Here is a 26,987-nt window from a genome sequence, read left to right on the forward strand (position 1 = left end):
GACATTGCCGTCATGTCACGGATACGTATATTTACTTATATATATAGAAAGGCAGATATAGTAAAATCAATACGTGTAAAAATTCCAAAGCAACATACCGGGGATTTGATCCAGCAACCCTTCACTTCGCAGCTTGATGCGCTATCTAACACAGCCACTCACTATGCTTGTGCGGGTTATATAACGACGAGCTATTCATAGCACCATTTACTGCTCATGGTGCGCAGATATCGGAACAACTTGGGCCTATCACCAACACTTTTATACATTCTCTCAAGTTGAAAACTGCCTTTGAGACGCGCAAAGAAGTGTCCCCTTTCTACACTACTCATGATGTAAAAGATAGGGTCCCCGAAGGTAACCTTCATGAGTGGGAAAACAGCAGCGTTGTGCATGGGTGGCGTCACGAGTTGAACAGTGCTAACGCTGGTGCTGCGGTGAGCGCTTGAAGATTCGTTCGAAGCGGTTGCTGGCGTAGGTCTTGAAGGTAACACGTACAGGCATGTTTCAACGCGTACGTTAGGCGCGCGTCAGAATTATTGCGCCTGAACCGACGAGTCGCTGGTGTAGCAAGCCGTGGTCACGACAGGTGTTGCGGGCGCCACAGCAATCGCGCGGCACGTGAGGAAGAAAGTGACGTCAGGAAGCACAGCGAGGGCAGCGTTACGCGAACGCGCAGCAGCAGCGGGACCTACTTGGCCCCGCGCCAACAACTGCGGTACGTGGCGTGTTCGTACGGAGGGACAGCGTTAAACAGGCTAGTCAAAGAGCTGCTTCTCTTCTAAAAATATGGCAGCATATCCACGGAGTGAATGATGGATAGTGGGGCGAAGCATCCGTCCGTAAATTCGTTCTTGCTTCTGTCCATCCATTCGTGCGCCTATGTGGCCACCCGTACGTCCATCCGCCCGTCCGTGCGTGCGTCTGTTTGTGCGTCCGCACGTTCATCTGTGCGACCATCCTTGCTTTCGTCCTTGCATCCGCTCCTGCGTCCGTGCATGCGTCCATTCGTCCGTGCAGCCATCCGTGCGTCCGTCCATGCATCTCTCTGTGTGTCCGTTCGTCCACCTATTCAACACTCCAAGTACTACCATCTCACATCTTTTCATCATATATTCTTCATATAGAAGCACCGCCATTCAGCGGACATTCCAAGAACTGAACGAGAGGAGGCACACGCACACTTTCTTACGGCTTGCGCTTCGTGTCTGCTTCCCACCTTTAACCCCATCGTGTTCATGGTATGTACTAGTCCACTGTATTCACGGCACTGCGGCCCAACGCTCGCTAAACCTTTATAAAACCTAAGAGGTGACGCCCAGCGAATATAACGTAGCAACCCTTTCTTGTCTTCTGTGCGTTGTTGAACAATAAAAATTCGCAGCGTGCGCGTTAAATCAGAGCCAAATTCTCCTGCCTCTCATTGCCCCTGAGCAGCCATTCGCATGTACATTGAGCACAATCTTTTATTGTTCAACAGCGCACAGGAGAAATCTCTCACCGGCACCACCTTGGAGGTCAAAATGTTATACTTGTTACACACTACTACAACGGCTACGAGGGAGGAACGGGTGTCGCTATAAGGAGCTTCGCCCCTCAAACAAGGGGCACTCTAGGGGTAAGGCGCCACTGATTGATATGTGGGGTTTTAAGGTCCCAAAACCACCATATGATTATGAGAGACGCCGTAGTAGAAGGCTCCGGAAATTTCGACCACCTGGGGTTCTTTAACGTGCACCCAAATCTGAGTACACGGGCCTACAACATTTCCGCCTCCATTGGAAGTGCAGCCGCCACAGCAGGGATTTGAACCCGCGACCTGCGGGTCAGCAGCCGAGTACCTTAGCCACTAGACCACCGCGGCGGGGCAAGGCGCCACTGCGTAGCAGAAAATTGCAGAGGGCTAATTCCGCATGCCGCAGTTTAAAAAAAAAAAAAGAAAGAAATCAAACTGTGTTGCCGTCTGCATTGTGGATATTTTCAGCGCGTTCGTCAAATAAAAACATGTAACAATCATGACGGTTGTTAGTTCACTCTTGAGCAGTGTATATCTACGCGTTCTTATCGAGCGTCTTTTTTCTGCTGCAGTGGCATGTTGAAAGTATTGAGCTGCTTGTCAATCTTGGAGTAATATTCTAATTTCTTGCTACAACACTCATTACTTCGCTCTAGTGGCAAAACTAGGACTTTTTTGTCGGTTAGTAGTAGTCCTAATGTTCCTTTAATAAAGATGGTAAATGTTTGTTTCTGAAGAAATATAGAAATGTTGGACTGTTTAAAAATGGTGACTTCATCATTCAGGGGAAGCTTTGAGAGTGGTTGTCTTACTATTCTAAAACAATTCGAACAGTGTTCGGTTCGTATTCTGCTGAGGTCTATATTTAACTATTTGCATACGCTTACTTCAAGCTCCAATCTTCCCTTGAATTTATTCTCTGGTTTCAATGGCCAAGTCTTCTTTGTATAGATTCAAAGTAGCCCTACTTCATGACCACTATTTCGAATGTGTTCCTGTGTGAACTTCGTGGTCGTGGTTATTGTCTGTGAGCACATCGTCAGGGCCGCATTGTTCTTTGTTATTCTACTATCACTAAAACGCCATTAGTTTCACTTCTGAACTTTCCATAGTTTGTTACCAGCCCGTTTACCAGTCCGTGTTACCACTCCATGAAGTGAAACCATGTGGCTTCTTGAGGTATGATCATGCCTTCAATTCTGAATAAGCAAAGCTTCAGTGAGAAATTTCTGGTATCTGTTGTACTGTTCGCAAAGCAGTTTTCAACACAACAGTCTTAGAAAGAAAAGAAAAAAAATACGAAGCTTGTAATGATCCGCGCAAGCCTTAAAACAGCGAAACTGCACATCTGTGAAGACTAATCTGGTTGCTTCCAGATTGCTTCTAGGCCTCAGATTAGTGTTGAGGGTCATTTCTAGGTTTTTTTCTAGGTTGTTGATAGCCTTTAGCTGTAGTTGATGATAGGTTGTATCTGCCTCGTTTATCAGGGATGAGAAGTTTGAATTAAACCACAGAGAGTCAAAGGCACGACACAGGCACGCCATCGTTTGCTAAGGCTTACAATCACCTCAGAATTTACTTGCAACCACGGTTTCCTGGTATTCTCTCGTAGTTCGTACTCGCTGTTTTCAACTCATCGCCGTCCCTTCGCAATCATTTTTAGGGCTCACACTTGCCTCTTTTTTTTTTCTAGTGTAAGATGCGTGTAGTGGCGTTCACCCGATTTCTCTGCGTCATAGTCATATGACTATGACAGATTTTTTTAACGGAATGAGCACGGCACGATTTCCTATACAACTTGTCTGGTAAAAGAGGACTAGGGAAGACGCACACAGGGTATATGTCTGTTACTACTCAGCGTCCTTGACGGTCTCGTTTCGTTCTCTCTAGTGATGTCTCTTGCTGCAGCATCGCTTTATTTGCAAGGTTTTCTCGAATTTTACGATGCCACTAGCTGACGCTACTCAGTGCAGTCTGTTTATGATGGCAAAGCAGCGCGCACTGAAGGTGACGTTGATTTATCTCTGCAGTTGGTGCGCACGCACTAATGGAAGAATAAGACACAAATCTTGGGTTATAGCTGAATATTCATTGTCAATAATAGATGAAGAATAAATACAATAAACACATCGAAGAAGCTATACGAAGTCAATTATGAAGGGCGTAGTGGTAATTATTCATTGCTTATATGTAGCAGTATTAGTAATAATATGTAATAAAACTCTAAGCATTAGGATGACGCGTGAAGTAGCGTTCGAATTTTATTTCTGCTCCTATATTAACTGTCTAATCTCTTAATCGCATTTGGAGAAAAATTTAATATACGGAACATACCACAGTTTACATAAAACGGGAGAAATCTTCTTCTGCAATCAATATTATTTATAAAATTCATGCTAACGATGTTCCCAGAGATATAAACGCCTGCGATGTCCAAGTTGGACGAACTCGAGAAACCAACATGTAGTGGCCGCAGTGCAGGCAGTCGAAGGAGAGAAAAAAAACGAAAAAAAAAAACGAGCGAAGCCCTGGAGCGCAGGGATGGCCTTGGAAGCACGAGAATTGCTAAGAAAAATAAAGAAAGAAGAACGAGATCCTCTTCTCGGTTTCCCAATTCTTCACCAGGGGGCGCTACTAAGCTGCCGCGGAAGACGCCCGCAGCAGTGATTGGTGTCGCGCCCTGGCGCCACAAAACTGAAGTGCGCTGGCGCGTGTTTTTGAAACAGGCTTCTTTAAAAAAGCTTACTACGTCTCGGGTGTTACGCGCACAAAGCACTATAGCAATTTTAGGCCAGTCGTTGCGGGGCCACGAATTTTTTCGACTTCCGGTGGTAATAGCGGGAACAACAAAGCCTGAGAAGTAAGTTGGGGTCTTTGGCGACTTTAGTTTTTTTTTTTTCATCCCCAATATGCTACCGTTGGGATGGAGAGCCAAACCTGCGTTAATTAAGCTAAGCAGCTTATCACGGTTCGCTTGGCGAAGCAGCCAGTGTTCCAAACTATTGTAGCGATACCAAATGGACTGCACTACAATCAATGACCATATCTGGTGTTTTACGTCCCATACTCACGATATGATTATGAGAGACACCATAGCGGAGTGCTGCGGAAGTTTCGATCTTCTGACATTGCTCAGTAAACGGCCCTCTACCATTTCACCTCCACCACAATGCCACCGCCGTGACCGGAAGCAAACCCGTGCCCTTCCGGTCTGCAGCGGACCACCGTTACTACTGATTACAATCATTTTGATCATTTCCTTTGCGAAATTGCAGTACTAAATAAATAAGAATGTTCCTTATATCAATCACACTGAAAATAGGAATAAACAGTAAGACATAACTTCTCGTCTAAATTTGCGACAGACTGACACAAGATCATTTCGGATTATGTAAGTTTGCAGCATAAAGAAAATGTATTATTTAATTTTTCCATGAGCTTACGATACGCAACCTACTAATTGATTTTTCTACTCCAGCCCACACAAAAGTGCTCGCACATTACTATCATTATACGGGCTCTCGTCAATCATAAACGCATAATTAGTTATTAGACGGTCGCTAATATGGTTTTCGTGAAAGGCGCCTCAAGAGCATCAACATCCTCAGGTCACGCTCCACTAAAGCGTCATCTAGCAACTCAGCATGGTGATTCAAGCAGACTTCCAACGCTATAGATGTAAACAGGAAATTCATTGCGTAAGTGCGAACTACATGGTCGATGATGTAGTTGCCGCACAATCACCTAGTTGCTCCGGAGTTGATAACTAGTCGGTTTCATTAACGCATGGTGCAAGCGTTGCAAAATGAAACGTTTTGATGGTTTGCCGCCATGCGTTTGGGTCATAAAATCAGTGCACTTCATAGAACACTATACCCTGCAGTGAAATGACTTATAAAAGCATTCCAGAGCGATTTCTAATGTAACTTGGACAGACTGTGACAGTTTCCCGACATCAAAACGGTCTTGGTGGGAGGCTACGTTTAGGAAACGAAGTAGTCAATTACATACGTAGCATACATTTTCATATTCCGACTCCGCTGGAGGTCATGTTTCGACACAAGGTCCTGGCATACAGCGCGCGCTCTTTCATGTTTACTTCTCGTAACAAGCACTCATGTAGTGCTGGCCCTGTTTTGCTTAAATTGTTTTTAAATACCTTTACCTAATCACAAACTCGTTAACGTTACGAAACTCATACTCACTGAAAAGTGGCTGAAAGCACCTTGTATCAGACAACCTCTTATGTAAAGAAAAAAACAGGAAAATATATCCGTGCATCGCAGTGAGAGAACCAGGCAGCAAGTGACGGTGCAATCACAAAGGACGCGAGTTGTTGAAGCAATCGATTTCAATATAACCACTTATGCCTCTGGATGGCATGGAATTCATATGTTATGGCATGTAAAAAAATTATGGCCTTTTCTCAGTAGTGTTGCCAAGTCAGAAATAAGAGCGCTGCAGCTGAGTGGCTACCTGTTTTTGCCTATTCATTTTTTCTTCTTCTCTTCCGTTCTGTTTCTCTTCTTCTCACTCTATCCTTGTTTGTTTCTTCGTATTTCTTTCTCTTTGTTTCGGTCGAGCTCTCTTTTTTTGTTTTTGTTTTGCGTCTCTGTTTTTCTTTCTGTGTCATTCCCTTTCTAAGCTTTTGTCACGCGTTCTAGCATTTTATACATTTATTTCTTTCGTTTCTCTTTACTTCTCTCTTTCTTTCTATTGTTTTCTCTCTCTATCTCTTGTTTTTTTATATATTTCACGTGTTTCTTCACAAAAAAAAGAATAAGAAGAAAGGCGGGGATTAAACAGGGCTGAGTCTCGTTACCTACCCTACACTTGGGAGGGGGAAGGGAAGTTACAATGGAGGATAGAAAAGTGACTGAATGAGCCAACGCATAACAGTTTCACGTTTGACATCACAAAGGACGAGTCAGACACGTGTTATTGAGAAAGCGCAACAGCGTTTTCTTTGCCTTTCAAAAGTTTGATAGGCATTATCACGGTAACAATGCCTTCTCGACAGTGAAATCACTTCCGTCGAGATTGTTTGCAACAGTGTAGAGATGAAGCCTCTGGTTTGCGTATATATGCTGGACAGACACTCAAAAAATAGCCTTATAAAAGGCGCAGTCGTTGCACTCCATGCATCCAAATCTTAAGAAGGCATTGGTGATGGCTACGCCCAGACGCATACGGCGCAACACTGTACTTTGCACCGCGGAAAGAGCAAGTAGTAACCACAGTCATAAATACGGGCCGAGAATGCAATCGACGAAGTGCGAACTGCGATGATTGCCACTTCTGCAGTGTCTCGTTGTAGAAATAAGGAATGTTTCTGCGTGCATCTTTCTGACAGCGCCATCGACGAGGTCTTTGCTGGAGACACCACAACAACTTTGTATTCAATGAAACGCAACGCTGTGCCCCATTCGAATCGAATATTGCAGCATTTCTCACATTTCCTGCGAACGTTTTTCGTATGATCTTCGACGAAATTTTGATGAAAGGCATTGTAGAGTTGCCTTTTGAATCGCGGAATACTACCCATTGATTAGCCGCTTGTTGCTCAATATAATCAACTCCACATCGCCGGATGACAATCTTCGAAGCAGTCAATTTATTTACATGTCAAAGCACATGTATGTGACGTTGATGTGTCGTGATGAGATGATGGTCGCCGGTGGCGCTGGTCTGAGTGGTAGAGTCACACGTAATATTTTTGGGGGTTTAACGCCTCGAAGTCGCCATAAAATTATGATAGAAGCCGTAGTGGAGGGCTTCGGAAATTTTGACTACATGGGCTTCTTTAACGTGCACTTAAATCTGAGCCCACGGGCCTACAGAATTTTCGCCTCCATCGAAGGTAGAGCCATACGTGTACACGTGTATTCTATCAGCATAGATACTGTACAAACAGTATAGAGCTGCTTTCTTCAAAGCCAATGTTAAAATGTACTTCTTGTTTTTTTGGGGGGGTACAGAAAGGCGTACAACGGTCTTGACGTAAGCACCAGAAGGCAGATGGATACGCTCCGAGCGTCTGCAGCCCGAAGGTAGCAAAGCGCGGTGAGAGCTGACGGCATTGGAAAACGACACCTGTAATCATTGATGTGGAAGGTACGGCAGGGCTGGAAACCATCCATGAAATATGTTGAACATGCATACTCAGCGCTTAAGTTGTCACGTATACGTATACAGGTCACAACCAGATTATTCCAAGCCAACATAACAGTTCCGGCTCTAGAGGTGTCTTGTGGTAGACCGATTTAAACACGTAGTGCCTGTGTTCCCATGACCTGAAGTGTTCGAGTAATCGACGTACAAGTGTAACAAAGTAGAAGAAATCTGTAGCACAGTAAATCGACAAAAAGTGCTCCGTATTGCCATAGCATAGAACTGTACGATGGACCTCATCTTTTGCCGGCGATTAATTTCAGGACAAGAGCAGTGTATATAAATACAAGTTTCACTTTTTAGTAATATGCGTGAGGGCCCCAGGATAGGTCTCGATCAACAATGACACCTAATCAACAATGACTTTGCTTGTAAGAGATAGGCTGACCAAGTGTTCGCTTAACGTTCACACCTGCTGTGCTAAGTAGCGGTACTTGCCCACTTCCTTTAACCATGTACTTCTCTGCAGACACCAAAGGTATTTCGAATAGCATAAACATTTCTTCTGTTACAAGACTTCCTTCGGCATGTAAAAAACTATACTTGTGCTCATGTCATGGGGATTTTAGTACAACGAAAGAACACATGTGAGACACAGATGACGGACAGGCGCTACTAACAACTAGTTTGTTGCAAAGGTTGCGACTGTAAGCAAAATGGCCCGCAGACGCAGCGAGCACATATCACGGCGAGACCACTCATCAGGCTACGGGCACGTGATACAAAAAAAAGGAATTAATTTCATTCTTGTACAAGCAGATAGACGTGCCATAATTACTTCCTCTTTTCTTTATATGGTATGCCTTCAACAGTTCACGAGCTCCTTTGTTCTGGCTTCTACCCAGAATCATCCGTCTCTCACATTTGTACATCTCCTGTAGCGCTAAAATCACTGTGTTATGTAATAACCAACTCTTAAGACAAGTTGTTACTAAATTTTTGCTCGCAGACATCCTAAGTTAGCAGGGCTGTATTTCTTGAGGTCCTCCTGTTTAATGTACCACTTGTGACTACACTGACGCTCAAGTAAATAAGCCAATAGGTGAATACTCATACTTTGTTCGCTTAAGTAACATGCGAACGGACGTATTGATAATGCATGTTGGGTAGAATACGAAGTAATGCTGGCATGGACATATCGATGACTTCCAGGATTGGAATAATAAATAACAATAAAAACAGGAAAACCTTTTTCAACACATACAAATATGTAGCGTATCTTTTGCTGTTCTTACTATTTATTTCACTTGCATTTTGGCAAGCTCTTGATAACGCGCACACCGAAGTTGTGTTACTTTATGTCTACCATCAAGTTCTACGATTCCACGACTGCACACGTTCGGGTACCGAGAACGTTAGGTCACATTCGCAGCCACTAAATTGACCACTTCCGAAGATTTTCACACACCATCATTATCGGCAATTAGGATGGCACGATTATGAAACACTTTACAATATTTATGCTGTTTTATTTCAGACACACAAGACTTTTTCTTACGACTTGTAATACATAACGTTCTCTAAGTCCGGAGTCTCTATTACTCCAAGAAAAGGATATTATCCACACGAGAAGCAGAAATAAATATACGATTCAGTGTGCACAATACATGTCGCGATCGGCTATTGATAATACGCATCCCTTAAAAACAAACTATGTGTGTGCTCCAATTTGCAATATGGACCTTCGAACGCGCTGCAAAAATGCACAAGTCTAGTGACATCTTCTAGCCATCGTTTTACTTACTTGAAGATGAAAGTAACGAGAACTTGCGGGAATTCCGTCACATGCACGCTTTAGTTGGTCGTATTCAAATTAGCGTCACCTCAATGTCCACTGTAAGTGAATTCTTCTCATAATTTGACTGGTAACAAAATTTGATTGTTTCAGAACCACTCATTATCGCTGCTACTTTAAAACTTAATTCTTAAATATTGGGGATGGCCTAGCAGTAAGGCTGAGGTTCAAAGCAAATGCGACGCGCACAGTGACTTTGTAGAATTTCAAATCAAATAATATATATAACATGTTATAAAATGTGCCTTTCGACATGACCACACTAAAATGCACAACATTTTGGAGAATTGGACGCAAGCATCTGTGAATTACACTTTTTGATTGGAAGTGAGTGGAAGTAACTTTAAATAAGATTGGTATAACAGTACGGTGTAGGCATAATACGTAGCACTTTAACACTTACTATAGTAAGAATATGTAAGCCCGTATACTAATACGCTTTTAAAGTAAAAAAAAACTGATTTGGCGCTAATACGTTCATTGAACCTTGAAGTGAGGCTTTGCGACACTGCGAAAACCTTTTGAACAGGTAGTTTCGTGGCATAACAATTTAGTCGTGCAGTGAAACAACTCTACAAAGCAATTATGCACTTTTGGATATACATGTATTCGTTCATTTTGAGTACTTCGAAATTTCGAATAATCCCAATTTTTGCTGAAGCGAATTCCACTGCTATATTAATCATTGAGATGTTCTAAGCGCCCGAATATTCAGCCATCGCGAACAGCACATTTTAAGCTCTCATGCCACAAATGCCCGCGGCTTCAAGTCATCGATCCCAAGGACTTTATTACACCTGCTGATAAGACGGTTCATGTAAATTATCTATCGCGTAAACGTGTTATCTCATGCAACTTAGATACACGCCCATACAGACATGCATACAGAGCATGTCGAAACCACTATTTATTAAAACCTTGACCCGCCTGCTCACTTAGCAGCCAAGGTGATACCTGCTGCTTGGGCTGAGGACTCGAGCTTCAATCCCGGTCCAGAATAGCGCATTTCAATTGGTGCAAAACGCAATAACGGCCGCTTGAAACATCTCATTCAAGTCTCACGGGACTGCGGGGGTGAGAGGGAGGTGGACGATGTAACTGGGAAACACACCACGTCTTCCTGCAATCAAATTTGGAAACAAGTACTGCTACAGAATAAAGAATACGTATTGCATACAGATGTGCGCAGTAACATTAAGAGATTATAAAGTTCTGAGAGGAAGGAAAGCAAAAAAATTTAGCAGATCCCAAGTACCTGGGAATTGACGTCATGCGAAGCACACGGAGAGAAGGTGACGTTGTTGCGTTTTTTTAATTGAGCGACGCGTCATAAAGTGACGCTAAATATATGTACAAATGTTGCACGCATAGACATGAAGAGTTGCAGATGTTTATATAACCAATTTTCTGCACTTGCGCAACGATGCCAACTGGAACATGCCTATTTGCAACGCCAGAAGCTGATATGAAACGCTGATGCTCGCGAGGATGCTGGGCCTGGACACTGCTACATAAATCGACTTCAGCGCATGACAACTAACCACAATTGGCGTTAACCAGATGTGATGACTCAAAGGATGATTTGATTGATTTGTGGGGTTTAACGTCCCAAAACCACCATATGATTATGAGAGACACCGTAGTGGAGGGCTCCGGAAATTTCGACCACCTGGGGTTCTTTAACGTGCACCCAAATCTGAGCACACGGGCCTACAACATTTCCGCCTCCATCGGAAATGCAGCCGCCGCAGCCGGGATTTGAACCCGCGACACGCGGGTCAGTAGCCGAGTACCTTAGCCACTAGACCACCGCGGCGGGGCAATGACTCAAAGGAGTACATGTGTAATATTTATAAAATTCGGTAGGCAGCACTGTAACTACCATTGACGTTTGACGTAGATTAGCGTCTATTTGAAAAGTAGTTCTGAGACCTGGCGTAGCTGTGGTAAAACGCTTCATTGCCATGCAGAATGCTTGCGTTTGATTCCAGCTGGACCCACACATTTAGTCTTTGCATCCGTCGAGTCGACGCTACCGATGTCAGGTATTTCTCAACAAATTTCCCATGTGTGTTCTCGTCATTTCACGGTAAATACTAAGTGTGAATCACCTGTGGTACATACACGCATATCAGTGGCACATACTCACCTATGGGTATGTGCCACTGTCTGGCGGGAAGTGCTTGACGACGTACGCGACCATACTGTGACATTATTTACGTATTGACCAGCACGTCATATTCGTCAAACCATCTGACCCTCCCATGCTAATTTTGGTTCACGCCAAGTTAAGGGGGTGGCCATGACAGCACCCAAACGTAAGCGGCTAGATAGTTATATAGTTAGGCTCAAAGTCACCGCATGCAGTTCGATAAGAAATGCTTCGCACTCAAAAGACAGCAGAGGCAGGGATTTTAACCAGTTTACATGACAAGTATCCTACCCTGTACAGAAAACAGGGGTGGAGGAAATTAAGGGGAGCAAGAAAAGTGGAGCACACACACAGCGTCACCAAGCAGGGCGCCAGTTTTGTAAGATATACAACATCATTCTGAGCCCACAGCCACTCATGCAATGTTCTCGGGAATCTTAATAGTGTCTTGGTTGCTTGAAGTCTCTGACTTTCAGTATGACTTTTGAGGATAGTTAACAGCGAAATTGGTATATACTGTTTAGGCCAGTGAACGCGATTGCATGTGATCGTCTCTGCACAGCATAACGACGACAGTCACAAAAGGTATAGTGCACAGTCTCCTCGGTAGCGCGGACGTCGCAAAGGTTCATTTATAAAATCTAACAGACAATCATGCCAACGAAAGTATAGAGGATTTTATTAGAAGTAATGGTAATGTAAACGTGAAGAAATAAAAGTGGACAATAAGATAACTTGCCATGGGCATGGACGGAACCTGGGACCTTCGAATAACGCACCCAATTCTCTACCACTGAGCTACCATGGCGGCTGTCTTCATGTACACTTTATGGGCTATATAAATGCATTAAACGCGGGAGCATCAGTCAGTGCCACTACTAGCCATGATGGCGAGTGCAGAATGCGTTTTCTGCCTTTTTTGGCATCACGTAGTACATTAACTTATTTCGAGCTGGCAGCTGACAAGTAATACCTCGTGTACTACGTGAAGGCACCGTCTCTGCCAGAGCGAAACTCCTTTTAAGTACTTGGTTGTGACAGCCCATGTCACCAAACTCATTCACGTACCTACTCAGCACGTCCCGCGCGGCTCGAAATATATGAGCTGGGACCATGGTAGGACCGACGTATTATGATCCCGCATGCACTACGTGATGTACTACGTGTTAAAAAATAATTAACACATGTCTCTTTGTAGGTAATTTCCTGGGACCGGGCGTAAGATGCGTTGTAAGAGGAAAAACGTATATGGGAAGAACTTGTGAGCTGGGTTCTTCTATTTCGTTGTAAGTACACCTAAAAAACCCTACATGAACTAAAATATTCCGGTGCTGGTGGCACTAAAAATTCTAATTAGTCATTTGACCCCCTTGGGCTACGTTCTTGAACTGGTTTGGTTCTTGGCGACGTGGACTGTTAGAAGGCCGTCCAAGTATTCGAAAGAAGTTGGGTTCTGGTAAATAATAAAGAAATGGTATACTTACATCAATGAATGTTTGCTACGTCTGCGGTGCCAAAGAGACCTTACAGTGTGTCTTTGCGAGTGTCCTTGCTACGCTGTGCAGAGACGATCACTGGCTGGGAGCTGCGGCTTCTCCGCAACTACATGCTTCAGCCCAGTAACTCCTCTGTTTCTATACTGCCTGATCAAAGCTACAGATGCAATCGATCGACCTTAGTCAGCTGCCCTTCGCCAGATGATTTGATCTTGGAGCCTCTCACTAGGGCGTGACTCACAATAATACCGTCCCGCTGGCTCGTGAAACCCGTAAATTATGTTTTTGTTATTAACTCTTGTTAGAAGTCGGATCTTCGTCTGGTCACGTCCTCTGTCGATAGCCAGTGCTGTCCTGTACACAGAATATCAGTATGTTACTTAAGTATTCAATAAATCAAGGATATTTGCTACGGTTAACACACGTCTGCCATAAAAAGGTCTAAGATATGTAAAACGCGACGCACTGAGTTTTACGATTATTGCCACGAACAGGCTGGATTCGCACCACACACGTCACAGTTCAATACCCGCATAAATTGTCGCGCACACGGATTCGTAGGCGTTGGCCGCGTCGTTCGTCGTTTGACCTGTTTACCCAGTGCCTGAAAAAACCTGTGTCTTCTCTGAAGACTGACGTCATCCGACAGCGACTGCAGCGCTCACCTAGAGCTGTGAAAGGCAAACGAGATTGGCCAAACACATAAAGATGGCAATAACGTATCGTATGTGGTATTTCAGCGCGTTTACCTTGGAACCCCGCCCTTCCTAAACCACGTTCTTTTTCTTCTACTTTTTTATTGCCGAGAAAAGCCCCTTTGTACTGCGGTACCCTGACTGTATGCGCAGTTTCACCTTCACAGTGGCTGAGAAAGCGGAAAGTTTCACATAAAAAAAAGTTTGCGGCTTTTAGGTGTGAAACCACAACATGAGCTTTCTAAAGTGGAGCAGGGTCCGAAGCCATTTTATCCCCTGGTGTTCTTTGGCGTGTACTAACTCTAAGGATAGGAATTTTATTTTTTTCTTGTTTTTTCTCATTTCCTTTAGATTAAAATAGGGCTGACGCCTGTGGCCAGGAGAACAATAGTAATCTTAAAGAGGCTAGATGAAAGTGTACATCTTTATGGCTTGAGAAGAAAACGAGCTAACTCTTAAAATAATAAAATACAATATAGACGTGTTGCATAAAAATTTCCATCGAAAGTAAAAATAATGCTGGTATTTCATTACTTATGAAATCTGCATTTATCTCTCGACACAGGCACAATCATTTTGCAAGTGGTTGTTAGCGAAAACACTTACTTTCGCCTAATGAACCATTATTTGCATGTTATGCGATACATATTTCATGATGTTAGCCTGTACCACAAAATTATTAGGATCCTGAAAGTCTCTAAAAGGGCATCAATAGAGAGAGAGTGAGTGAGAAAGGAAAGGCCGGGAGGTTAACCAGATATTGGCATCTGGTTTGCTACCCAGCGCTGGGGGCAAGGAAGTAGGGGCAAGAAATAGGGGTTAGATAGAGAAAAAAAAACGCACGTGCACTCATAAAAAAAACGAAAACACACACAGGAAGGGCGTCCTAGCTACAACCGTTCAGTAAGGCCGGTCAATCGCAAAAAGTGTAGTAGCGCTTTCAGGGCCCTCTTCTGTGAAGTCGCATCCTGACGATACTGCAGAATTTCCTGCTCCGACAGAGGTTGATCATCTAATTTGTTGAGTTCCTTGCGAAGGCATAGTCGTTGTTTACTATACGCTAGGCAGTCACAAAGAATATGTTGAATGGTTTCCTCTTTGCCACAGTGGCCACAGGCTGCGGTGTCGGCCATCCCAATGCGGAAAGCGTAGCCGTTGGTAAACGCAACGCCCAACCACAGCCTACATAACAGGGTCTAGCCTGCTCGGCGAAGCCTCGACGGGACTTGAAGACTTAGCGTAGGGTCAAGCGAGTACTGTCGGGCATGCTTGAAGTGTGGCTGATTCCATTGCAATGTGGTTTGCTGGCGAGCAAGTCTGCGGAGCTTTCGTGCAGCATCTGTCCTAGAAAGTGGTAGTCGCAGTTTATGATCTTCTGTGTGGGCTGAGCGGGCAGCTTGATCGGCATCAAAGAAAAAGCTATCAATAACAACCTGGAATAAGTATTTGCCAATATGAGGACGAAGAAACCCGCCTTATGGCCTCATAAAGATTCATGGCCTTTGTATCTTATGGAAGACAAACATGACAGCGAAAATTAACTATTTAAGCATCTGCATATTCGGCGAAAACTTTATTGGAACTGCAGTGCCACTTACGTACGAAAAACAGACCAGGGTATCAAAAGTGCTGAAACAAATGAAATTTCGTGACTGCTTACTCACGCTCGAGTACAGATCCACGGAAATCAGTTAAGAATATTCTTCTTCGTGAGATCCCAGCTCAACACGGAAATTAACAAGAAAGTTGCGACCGCTATTTGGAGGCATCGTTGCGGTGATAAGTTTTCAGCGGATTGGTGTAGCCCGAAACGTCAATGCGTTCGCACCGCTAGACCTGTAAAGGTGAGGGGCTTTAACAGCACAAAGAACAGACGTGTCGTAGGGGACGGCCTTCAGGGTGTTATTTTCATACGTACATGAAATTAAGGCTTTCACGACACCTGTCTGGTAGGGAATAGTCATTAATGAAAATAGGAGGACGCCACCCACAAGGAAAAAAATATATTCACGTTAGGTCCCCACATTGAGAGCCACGTCCCCAACCCGAAAGACTGGCCGTACGGTCGATGAAATCAAGGCTTAAACGGACCTTCGTCTGGCCGGGGAAAATCCCTGAATTCTTCTCATTGAGTGACGTCCTGTTGTGATTGGTGCCACTGTCATTTTATTGAAATAAACGTGCAGAGAACTTGGAGGCTGGGTACCATATTGATAGACTACAAACGCAATCTTCCGGTGGCTCTAATGCTTGAGTGAACATTGCGAACCATGGTCTGATACAATTTCAAAAAAGTAACGGGTTTCTTCTTCCAAACCGTGAGCACATATGTCTGCACCAATGGGAGCGCACTCCAGACTTACGTCACGAGCCGGACGGCTGGTCGCAGTGGCGATCAGCTGACGCGCATATCTCATCTAAAATGGGGCCTCTCTAGACTTCTGAAGTTGTATCTTATAACAGTATATCCTTCAATAAACACAATTTTCCTTCGTTCACTAGTATATGGTGTATAACTTTGGGCTGCTTGATTCTGCATATATAGCGAAAGGGAAAGAGCGTGGTTTTTTCAGATGGTGCCAAAACCAAGCGCTCATTTTCAACTAAAGTTTTATTGCGCGCGACAAAATATATATGTTGCGGGAAGAATCGTTAAAGTAAACAAGCTTTTGTAGCAGCAAGCAGCTGTCATTACTGGAGAAGCATGCGTAGTAATAACAGCAAGTTATGCTTTCCTGTATTGCCCCTTTCAATTTTTTCTCTTTTCGCAGCTATGACGTCCAGCTCCTAACTTTACAAAGGCCCGTGGATGGGCGGAGGGGCTCGACGTTCCCATCCTGATATGGGTCTATCCAGGAGTTGGGTGTATAAGCGCCTCATACTCTTTCTTCCAGACCAAGTAAATATCTTTTCTCTTTCTGTCCTTTCATGGCTACAGAGGTTAAATTGAAACACGATGCTTGTCCCTGTCGTTGCCTTTGCTTTTCTCTTCGAACTAAGAACACACGCTGTTTTCTTTTTGAATGTCCAATTGTCATCCAGTTATGGCACGTCGCGCAGCTGCTGCCGAGAGATTGTGCGACGTGAGCAAGTTCCTATATACATAGCTTCTTAATAGCCCACAAGAGAGACAGCTGGCGCATGTGTTTATAAAAGCAGCAACACATACTGCTTCGAACAGCCTGAGCATTGTGGATAACAAATGAATTTGCTTTGCTTTGCTTTGCTCTTTGCTCTTTCAGTTCCGCTTGGCTGAGTGTGACCTACAGCAGCTTTGTCACAAGCTGAAGTCCGAACAATTGTTCAGCAAGTACACTTCACCGCCTTAACGTTTTGAGGCAGACCAATTGAAATCGACTCATCGAGTTCACAATGATCTATTTTTTATCTGGAACAAAAGTAAAAAATAACTGAACAACAAAGAAAGACACCAGTGCGTTTGATTACGCAACTACGAACATTAGACAAATCCTTGTAGTACCCGTCATTGCCAAGCTGGCTGAACGACCGCAGCCCCAGTTTCCTCTAGTAAACATTGTGGAAAACTATGCTGACATCTCCTGATATAACAGTGATGTTTACACATTAAACCATGAAGGAGATCGTAAGGGTGCCAGTCCGTTTATACAGTGCTCATATAGTGAAAGACAGTTGTGAGACATACCAGCGTCTTGTCAAGGGCCTCCCTGACGTAACCGATGTCGAGGGCGATCTCGTTGCGAGCGTTGACGAAGTCCTCAAACGCCCGGTGGCACTCCCGCTCGAGGAACTTGCAGTAGGCAAGCGCGAGGTCCTGCTTGGGCAGCTGCACGATGAGCTGCCGGTCTCGGTATTTCTCGCCCGGACTGCCCAGCCGCGGCACCTTATGGTTCGGCAGCTGGGCGAAGTACTCCTCGATCTACGAAGAGGAAAGCGCTGAAGTTCAGAACAGTGGCGGCGACATAGGCGGACGCCGAGCGCAGCAAATCTCACTCCCCCGTCGCGGCCACACATACACACAGCATTCCCGCCCGCCATCCGCTTTTGCCCTCTATGAGGAAATATAGCTAAAGGTGTACTCACAGAAAATTTCGTGATCGGGATAGCCTGCGGGATCGATTGCCGTAAACATGCGTATATTATATGCAAAACATCAACAGCGAATATAGCTTGGAAGGAATTTACAATTAATTTTGAAGTTTGCGCGAGTGATCGACTCCCTCGCGCTATTGACACCCGCAAAGGGCACCCTTGAGGACCCCGTACACATGGTAAGGTCGCTTGGTCAAAGAGGTGGCGATCCCGGGGTCCGTGCGAAAACACGTTACGTTCAAGCAGCTTTCAAAAGTGGGGGAGGGGAAGCACGGGGAAAAGAAAAAGAAAGGAGGGAGCATGACGTCACACTGGCAGCCGTGCAGGCAAACCGATTTGAAGCCAGCACTGTCGGTCCAACACGTGACCTTTCACGCAGGATAACGCCAACAACGAGACTTGCCCATACTTCGGAGCATATGGCGCCCCGTAGCTTTTAATCGACGCGCGCTTATTTCGGCGCCGACCAGCCGGCTCACGCAGGAGGTTCAAAAACGGAACACCATCGAGAGTACTAAAACCTACCACACGCTGTGACGTTTTCATCACGTGTTGGGCAGACATGGCGGGCTTCACTCGTGCAAGGTAATGTTCCCCCATCTCTTTTTTTTCTTCCATGGATGAATACATCGACTGAGAAGAAAGACAAGTCTGCTTTCACCTTGAAGTCGTCTTAGCAGAATGCTTAAGGGACCCTGCTGAGTTTGTTCTTTCTTGACTATTCACTTCATCAAACTCTTCTCTCGGCCTACAATAACGTACAATAATTGTCGTATAAGTGAATTTCTTATGTGGTCTTATTTTTCATTTTTTCCATTTGTTTCACAGTCATTAAAAAGTAAATACTTCTCGCCCCTTTCTATAGTTCTGTTTATATTTAGGCTATATTCGTTTCGAGGAATATTCTATATTCGACATTTCTTGAGCCTCCTCTTTTATTATGTCACTCGCTACTGTTCTGCTAATCTGTAACATGTAACATGTATGAACTTTCGTAGCATTCTCTAAAAGAAAGTTCCCTTTAGTATTAACCTAATAGAAGCAGCTAAGAGTCTAGCTCAATCCGGTGCGCGACGTGACCACCCTTTCTGCGCATGCACGTCCACTCCCCTTCTCTCTCCTCCCCAACGCTTCCCCTTCTCTCACGTCGCAACGCCGACGCAGGCAGCGTCTACTAGCAAGTTTCTTGATTGAAAAAAACAACTGCTCCAATCTTTCGGTCCACCCGTACCCCATAGCAGTGGGAAGGCAACCTTCGAGACGGTGCCCCCGAGGTCGGCCGGGCTGTTGCAGAGGTTACCATAGGAGTCCTGGAATAGGGACCCTCCCCGTTTTCTTTGGTTTTCATAATAAAATGTTTTCATTATCATCAGCAGCAGCACAACCGGTCACAGGCCACCCCATGCATATAGGCACCGGATCTTGACCACCGAGGTAATGACGATGGGAGATTTCGCCTGTGCTTTGTTGAACAATAAAAATTCGCAGCGTACGCGTTAACAAAAAGCGACCTGCGAGTCTCTGTGTCCAATAGGGGTCTTCTCTCTTTCACTCCCCATTAGCAGCGATTATAACATGACCCGGTAGGAAACACTGGTCTATCACTGCGTGCTTTGTGCCTCCTCGAGTGCCTCTCGTGCAGAACGCCGCGATGAGTGACAGCGTCGACGTCGCCGCAAGTGTAAGCGTTAGCGGCCGCTGCTACGCATGTGCACAGTTTTTCGCCCTACCGCGTACCTTCTGAACGCGGCGTGGTTTCATACTTTAAGTTCGACCATCTGTTGCATTTTCTTCTAAAGAAAACACAGGCGCTGTGCTCAGCTTAGTGTCGTCATGCTTAATCCTTGTTTCCTATTAATAACTTGTTCGTGTTTACGTCCTTATAGCTCCACATAAATGTGTAACCGTGATGGCAATATAATGCAGTAAACTGATGATAAAGATGACAGATAGTAAAATAAAGATGACAGATGATAATGAACTTGAATCAATGCGTGTGATGTAGTTTCACGCTATTCATTGGCAAACGAGGCAGATTGAAAGACGGAGCGGGAAAGAAAAGCTTCACGGGCAAACTTTACATTAAATTATTACTGAATGCAGAATTAATTTTATATAGTAATAAGTAGGGTTTAACTTCCCAAGAGGACCATATGATCATTAGAGACGCCGTAGTAGAGGGCTCAGGAAATTTATTTAACGTGCACTCGAAACTGAGCACACGGGCCTACAGAATGTTCGGCTTCATCGAAAATGCAGCCTCCGCAGCCGGGATTTGATGAATGTGGAATGAAGCCACCGCTGTTGTTACAACAATGGATGGCACAACATGCGCCAACACGTCGCCGTAATGAACAGGAAGCAGCCAACGTAGGCATTATTTTCCCACCATCTGCCAGCACTATACACTAATGGCTAATACGGTGATATTATCCAAGGTCAACCAAGTTGTCGTCAACGATGGCTTACTCTTTACCACTTTGTCAGGCTGTGGCTACAATTTAGCCAACAAGTACCGAACATATGCATCGCTCGAAAATCCTGTAGCTATTACCAGCCAGTAGTGACCGACAGTATAGCCGATATCCGCTGGCGTGCGAGAACATACCGTAAGTTAATTCGGCCCCACAAGTATCTTCGTCGTCGAAAGTGCGTGGTAGAGACCAGACAGGCGGCGTACTAGGAATTAACCGCCACGTATTGACCGGATCTGCATGGTGTAAATTGTTGGTGTATGTTTGGTTGCGGTTCCTTTGTTAGTGGTGGGCCCTAAATTTAGCCCCCAGGAAGAGAGAGAGAAAAGGCAGGCCGGGAGGTTAACCAGATATTGGCATCCGGTTTCCTACCCAGCACTGGTGATAGGGAAACAGGGGCAAGAAAGAGGGTGTAGAGACTACTAGAGAGGGAAAGAACTGAGTGTTTTTCGTTTTTTTTTAGCCCTCAGGAATAGTCGGACACAACTCACGGGCCTGGCTTCTCTGAAGTTGAACGCGCAGCAATATGCGGTTGCGCCTACCTTTGCGCTAGAGAGTCCCGGCGGCACCCAGGAGTATCCTTCTTGCAGCGTCTTCTCCTTGGAAGTGTGCTGTGAAGGGTCGGACGCCTTGATGCCGATGCGGTCGCGCACGTTGACGAACTCTTCGTGATACACATCGTGCGATTCTCGTGGGCACTTGCAGTTGTTGCACACTTTCCTGCACCACAAAGAAAGCAAGAAACATTAATGGTCATGCCCAAGTGACGGCCGCTATCACGATGACACGCTATATATGCCTCGACGACGCGAGAGTATCAGAGTTGAGTCGTGCTTCTACAAAATTACTATACACTTTCTCTTATTCTTACTCTTAATCGCTGGTGCAAATAGTTTCGCAATGAAGTGACTGATCATTTATATAATCACTCGACCATTTAGATCGTTGTAAACGTCACCTTTTTTTCAGTACACTTACGATGTTTTTTTTTTAAATTTACCTTCGCCCTAAAGTGATTTTCTGCTAAACTGCTTAGGCGTACGGACATACGCACTCTGAGTACTACGTAATGCACTGTCAGTGCCCACAATATAGCGAAAAGCTTTAATTTGCAAAGCGTGAACTTAGATTCCCAACGTGTTAGATTATACAGCACAAAATAAAGGAGTAAGCAACCACGCGTGATAAATCGAGGCCAACTATAGCCCACCTTTTCGTTCTTTTAAAGTTAGATGTACCACCCGATTTGTACCTTATCAGACAGCGGTTCAAGTACTACGCCACTAACAAAATAACTATGGCACCCTAATTTTCTTTTATTATCACCGTAAAACGCAAATTTCCCTGCTTTACGTGTCAAATCGCAACATGACAACAAAAAAAAGCACGATGTAATAAAGGAACCACTTCTTGATCATTATTTACAAAACAAGGTAAACTAATTGTCAACGAAATCTAAGAGCAGTTGTGCTTCACTAACCATGCATTACGAATACCTTACACAAAAAGCTTTTTTTTTTTGAAGAATTGAAGTGAATTTTTTGGCGCGCACTTGCTGATCTTCCCATTCGAGACCATTTTCGCTTTTCGTTCAGAGCATACGCTGTGTCAAGGACGCGCAAGACTGAACAGGAGACAAAGCTTTTGCCATTATGAAAGACGGAACTGCTGCACGCCTTTATTCCGCGAAGGTCCATCAGCTTCAAGAGGCCAGGAAGTGTGCCAACGTGGCTATAACCTGCGCTGCCACCGGCCTTCGCGCGTAAGGATGCTCGGCTTTCAAGTGCGAGATTAGAGGACTGACTACTGCCGAGTTGCACCGTAGAGTGCGTTCAGGGCCGTCATTACTACGCAGCTGACTGAGTGCTGCGTCCTCGTGTTTGCCGCTTTACATCGCCACCTTGTGAGCGCCCTATTCCATCCTACTTAAGCCATACGTGCAGTGCGTTTTTAACACTATCACAGAAGACCGAGCTGTGCCTCAGAACGACATAACGGAACGGCGGTGCAACCACACACGGCCAGAGGAAAGAAGGTACACGAAGGTCATCTTTGTGTTTCGCGCGCCTTCTTTCTTCTGTCCCTGTGTGTGGTCTCGCTGCTGTTACATCATGAAGTACGACCAACTAGCCCTTCAGTCTCAGAATGGCACCTCGAAAGTACGCATTACGAACTATATTTTTTTTTTGTAGAGAGCCCAAATAATTCCACTATATCGGTGGTGGTTGCTTTTAAACTTATCACAATAATTGTTAGCTCAGAATGTTTCTTCGTTGGGCTAGTCCAAAGCCGGCGATTTTTGCGCAGGCGCGAATGGCAGCTGGTTGGCGAGGTTGGTGATAGAGGTTACGCGTGGCGGCGGTGAAGTCAAGTTCGTCAGGAATAATGGCGATGGAATATTTTCGGGCTATCTTGTGTCAAAACACGGTATGGTTGTGAGGCACGCTGAAGTCGCGCGGCTCCGATATGGTTTGGCCACCTGAGGTTTTTCAACGTCCACCTGAATATAAGCAGACGGGTGTTGTAGCATCGGGAGTCATCTCAGTGTTTGGGCGTAATGTCCCTAGATAAAACATTTGGGCGTGCTTACAAGCGCCATCTGTGAGGCCCGACCCACACAACAGACGGCCTCGAACATCCCTTACGGTTGCTATGCGCTGGATGGTATGTGAAGAGAGGGACGCTCATGAGCTCAGGTCTCATGTGGCACGGGCTTCAAGTATCCAGGAGGCACGTGATCTACGCGGGGGCATTGGGCGCTCGACTCGCATCGCAGTACGACGCACATAGGGCGTTGCCCAGTCATGCAGCGTTAGAGCCTTGAAAAAACCAGTTTTATTTATTATTCCACCCCACAGCGCATCACTTGTTATTGCGTTTCGCTCAAATCGAATTGTGGCCACTGTGACCGGGAGTCGAACCCGAGTTCTCCCACTTAGTGGCGCTCAGCCATTGCCATGGCTACTTAAGGAAATTCACATTACAAAAGTGTGTTCGAAGCTGTCAAGTGAAGCAAAGACTGTGGGCAGTTTCGACCAAAGAACAAAGCACGAAAATCTATGTGAAATCATTCTATGAGACTTGTAGGGTTGGATGCCTACTAATTTTGAATTGCGAAATTAGCACTGTTCGAGTGTCGAAATGGTACAATCGGTCATTCACAGTTAAACGCTAATCCTTAGTCTGAGATCTCACGTACTTGTGCACAACTTGCAGAAAATTACGCCATATGCTCATGATGCCGCTGACATGGCATTTATAGGAAACAACTTTATCAAATCACGCTTCACCATCTACGGTCGACCATATATGATGTCTTGCTCTAATTCAAATCATCGCTTACGTAGTACTGCCAAAAAATTCGAGCACGACCGTCTACATTGACTTTGCCATAGAAGTATTACAACTCATTAAGTCATTCATCGGTACAGAAGCATGTTTCGTCTCACAAACGATCGATAGCAAACAGAAGTCTTCGCCTGAGACATTTAGTACCAGCTTTTTTTATTCTTATACACTGCATTCTACTCATGCACGACTGGCCACGCTCTAATACCTATTACAAAATGTCGTATTTTACTTGGATTAAGTCAGCGTCACACAATCGTTGACGTCACTTTCGTTCTTAAATATTACGTTCCCTAGTTTGTGGCCTCGGGTATATCTCGGGTTGGTGCCATACGAAACGTAATTATCATTACACGCTTCATTGTAATCGTCGTCGTTGTGTCCGGCGTCTGTCGTCTTGATTCAACATCAAACATGCAAAAAAAATAAGGAAGAAAAAGTAACGTATTGAACGTGCATAAGAGTGTAATCTTACAACAGTATGACACATGGCTATCTGGTGAATGGGCATCTGGTGATAAATGGGTATCTAGTACCTATGATAAATAGCCATCTGCTGCATCAGCACCGTAGTATATATGGGGGTAGACGCACAAAAATTTGAGAACAGTATACTATTACATTCAACAACGTTGCTGAGATTACTGAAGACGACAATGCAGTTCCAGTTTGTTCTGCCGTGAGAGGTGACCATGCATGACGTCTTCGCGATGACGTAAATGTTTTCTGATCATGCCTGCACAGGATTATAAGTGAACCAAGCTTAATTCTTCATACTTCAGTTTTCTTTGTTATTTACCATTCTACGAAACAAGGCGTATTATCTCGAAACACTGACGTGCGGTTATTTTGGAAGTTTAAGGGGCGAAGCTTCTTATAGCGGCACCCATTCGTCCCTCGTATTCGTTGCAGTAGCGTGTAACAAGTATAGCATTTCGACCTCCAAGGTGGTGGCGGTGAGAGATTTCTTCTGTGCGTTGTTGAACAATAAAAGATAGTGCTCAGTGTACATGCCAATGGCTGCTAAGGCGGAATGAGAGACGGGAGAATTTGGCTTTTAGTTAACGCGCACGCTGCAAATTTTTTATTGTTGAACAATGCACAGAAGACAAGAAAGGGTTGCTACGTTATACTCGCTGGGCGTAACCTCATAGGTTTTAGAAAGGTTTAGCGAGCGTTGATCCGCAGTGTCATGAATACAGTGAACTAGTGTATACCATGAACTCGAGGTGGTTAAAGGTGGGAAGTAGGCACGAAGCGCAAGCCGTAAGAAAGTGTGCGTGTGCCACCTCTCGTTTAGTCCTTGGAATGTCCGCTGGATGGCGGTGCTTCTATATGCGGAATTAATGATGAAAAGATGCGTGATGGTATTACTTGGAGTGATGACTTGATGGACGAACGGACACACAGACAGACGCAAGGACGGACGCATGGATGTCTGCACGGACGGATGGACGCATGGGCAGACGCAGGAGCGGATGCATAAACGAACGCAGGGACGGACGCACATATGGACGTGCAGACGCACGAACAGACGCACGCACGGAAGGGCGGATGGACGCACGGGCGGCCACACAGACGCACGCATGGATGGACGAAAGCAAGAACGAATGAACGGACGGATGTTTCGCCCCACTATCCATGATTCACTCCGTGGATATGCTGCCATTTTTTCACTTCAAATACTTTGCCGCTATTCGCCTGGGGTGACCCCCAACAATTGTTGGAAATAAACTCTGCATTTCTTTCTTGAAGTGATATTAGCAATACGTGTAGCTTCAAAATGCATGACCTGACTAGTCGGTTATCCGTAATACAAAAGCAGCGTGCCAGACTTACAATGCTTCTTTGTGTCCATCCCCTATGTGAGTCATTCATGCGTCAGTGCTCTCTTTTTATAGGACACTCAAATTGAGGCCACCTTCTTTATGCCTCGTTAACTGAAGTCGCTTTGACAGATACCTATCACACGGCATTTCCAATATTGCTCTGTCATCGCACAGCCAACGTTGCAGTACCTGCTTTGCTGTGATACGTTTATTTACTCATTCTAATCGCATCTCCCAGTTGGGCATGCACGCGACTGTAAACAACCTACATTAGTGCACCTTAATTAACTGTCACGCATTACACTTGTCCCAATAAAAAAACCAACCCACAAACAGAATATTCAGTTTCATCTCTGTTTTCATTGTCTAACGCGTGTACAATCCAACTGGCCTGCTTTTTGCGCCTTGCTTTTCTGCTTGTTTGTCTCGTCTCGGGCTTTCTTGAGACTCTCTGCATCACTGTACCGAACACCTTGCATAGTATGTTCTTGGGACAACAACAGCCCTAGACCTCGAAACCTCGTTTCCGTTCTCCGCCGTCGATTGCGCTGCGGTTGTTGGCACTCCTTGCACTGCTCCAAGGCGGGAACCATCTCTTGTCGCGAAGGCCCTGATTCGCCGCTTGCTGTGCAGGAGACCACACGTGCTGTAACTGACCTCGTAAAAACGTTGGCCGAACCTCCATACAGCGACCCCGTTCCTTGGCGAGATTATCTCCGCGGACGGGATTACATTAGCCGTATCGGCGACATCCGACCGCCAACAACGTCGCGCTTTGCACCGCGGAACGAAGCAAGCGTACGGTAAGAAACGTGCTTCGAGCTCCGTAAGCGCAGCCCTAAGGCACCGACCCGTAGAATATGTAGCTGCAGGGTGTACACAGACAGCATGTTTGCGCTTTGTGAGCCCGTTCAACCTTGGCCAACAGCGTGGCAGTGCCTTGACACAAAGATTGTTCTACTTACGCAGGCTGAAACCTTCCCTAATGACGTCGCATCGGAGACCATTTGATTTGGGCCAAGTACTGGGACCGTGGCCTGCACGTGTAATGTGGGGGGGCCCCTCCCCCCTGCATAACAGCTCCTAAATTATTATAACAACAGCTTTTCTAAGTACTGTCATTTTTGCTGGGTGTTATTACTGGTACATATATACGGCATTTATTTATTTATTTATTTATTTATTTATTTATTTATTTATTTATTTATTTATTTATTTATTCGTTCATTCATTCATTCATTTACCAGAAATTATTGCAGGTCTAGATAGCCCTGGACAAGAGGAGTAAATTTACAAAATAAAGCACAATTACACAAGACACAAAATAAACAAACACCTATATTTCAGTGTAATGTTACAATATCTCAAATTGATCAGATCACTCAGATGAACTGAATCAATCAATAATAGTAGTGCGTTCCATTATAGTATGGTGCCCTT

The 26,987-nt window shown here is 44.9% G+C and overlaps 1 protein-coding gene across 8 annotated transcripts in view; it reads right to left on the reverse strand.

Moving 5' to 3' along the window:
• The window catches only part of Lmpt (four and a half LIM domains protein limpet), a 405,187-nt gene that overhangs the window by 131,108 nt on the left and 247,092 nt on the right, over positions 1-26,987 (reverse strand). For all 8 annotated transcript variants that reach the window (XM_037425056.2, XM_037425052.2, XM_037425051.2 and 5 more), the window contains 2 exons: positions 20,913-21,090; positions 17,490-17,723 (listed from right to left, as the gene is read on the reverse strand). In XM_037425056.2, the coding sequence (XP_037280953.2) occupies positions 17,490-17,723; positions 20,913-21,090 (412 nt within the window). The remainder of the gene's footprint in view (positions 1-17,489; positions 17,724-20,912; positions 21,091-26,987) is intronic.

Source organism: Rhipicephalus microplus, chromosome 5 (assembly GCF_043290135.1).
Source record: "Rhipicephalus microplus isolate Deutch F79 chromosome 5, USDA_Rmic, whole genome shotgun sequence".
Lineage (NCBI taxonomy): Eukaryota > Metazoa > Arthropoda > Arachnida > Ixodida > Ixodidae > Rhipicephalus > Rhipicephalus microplus.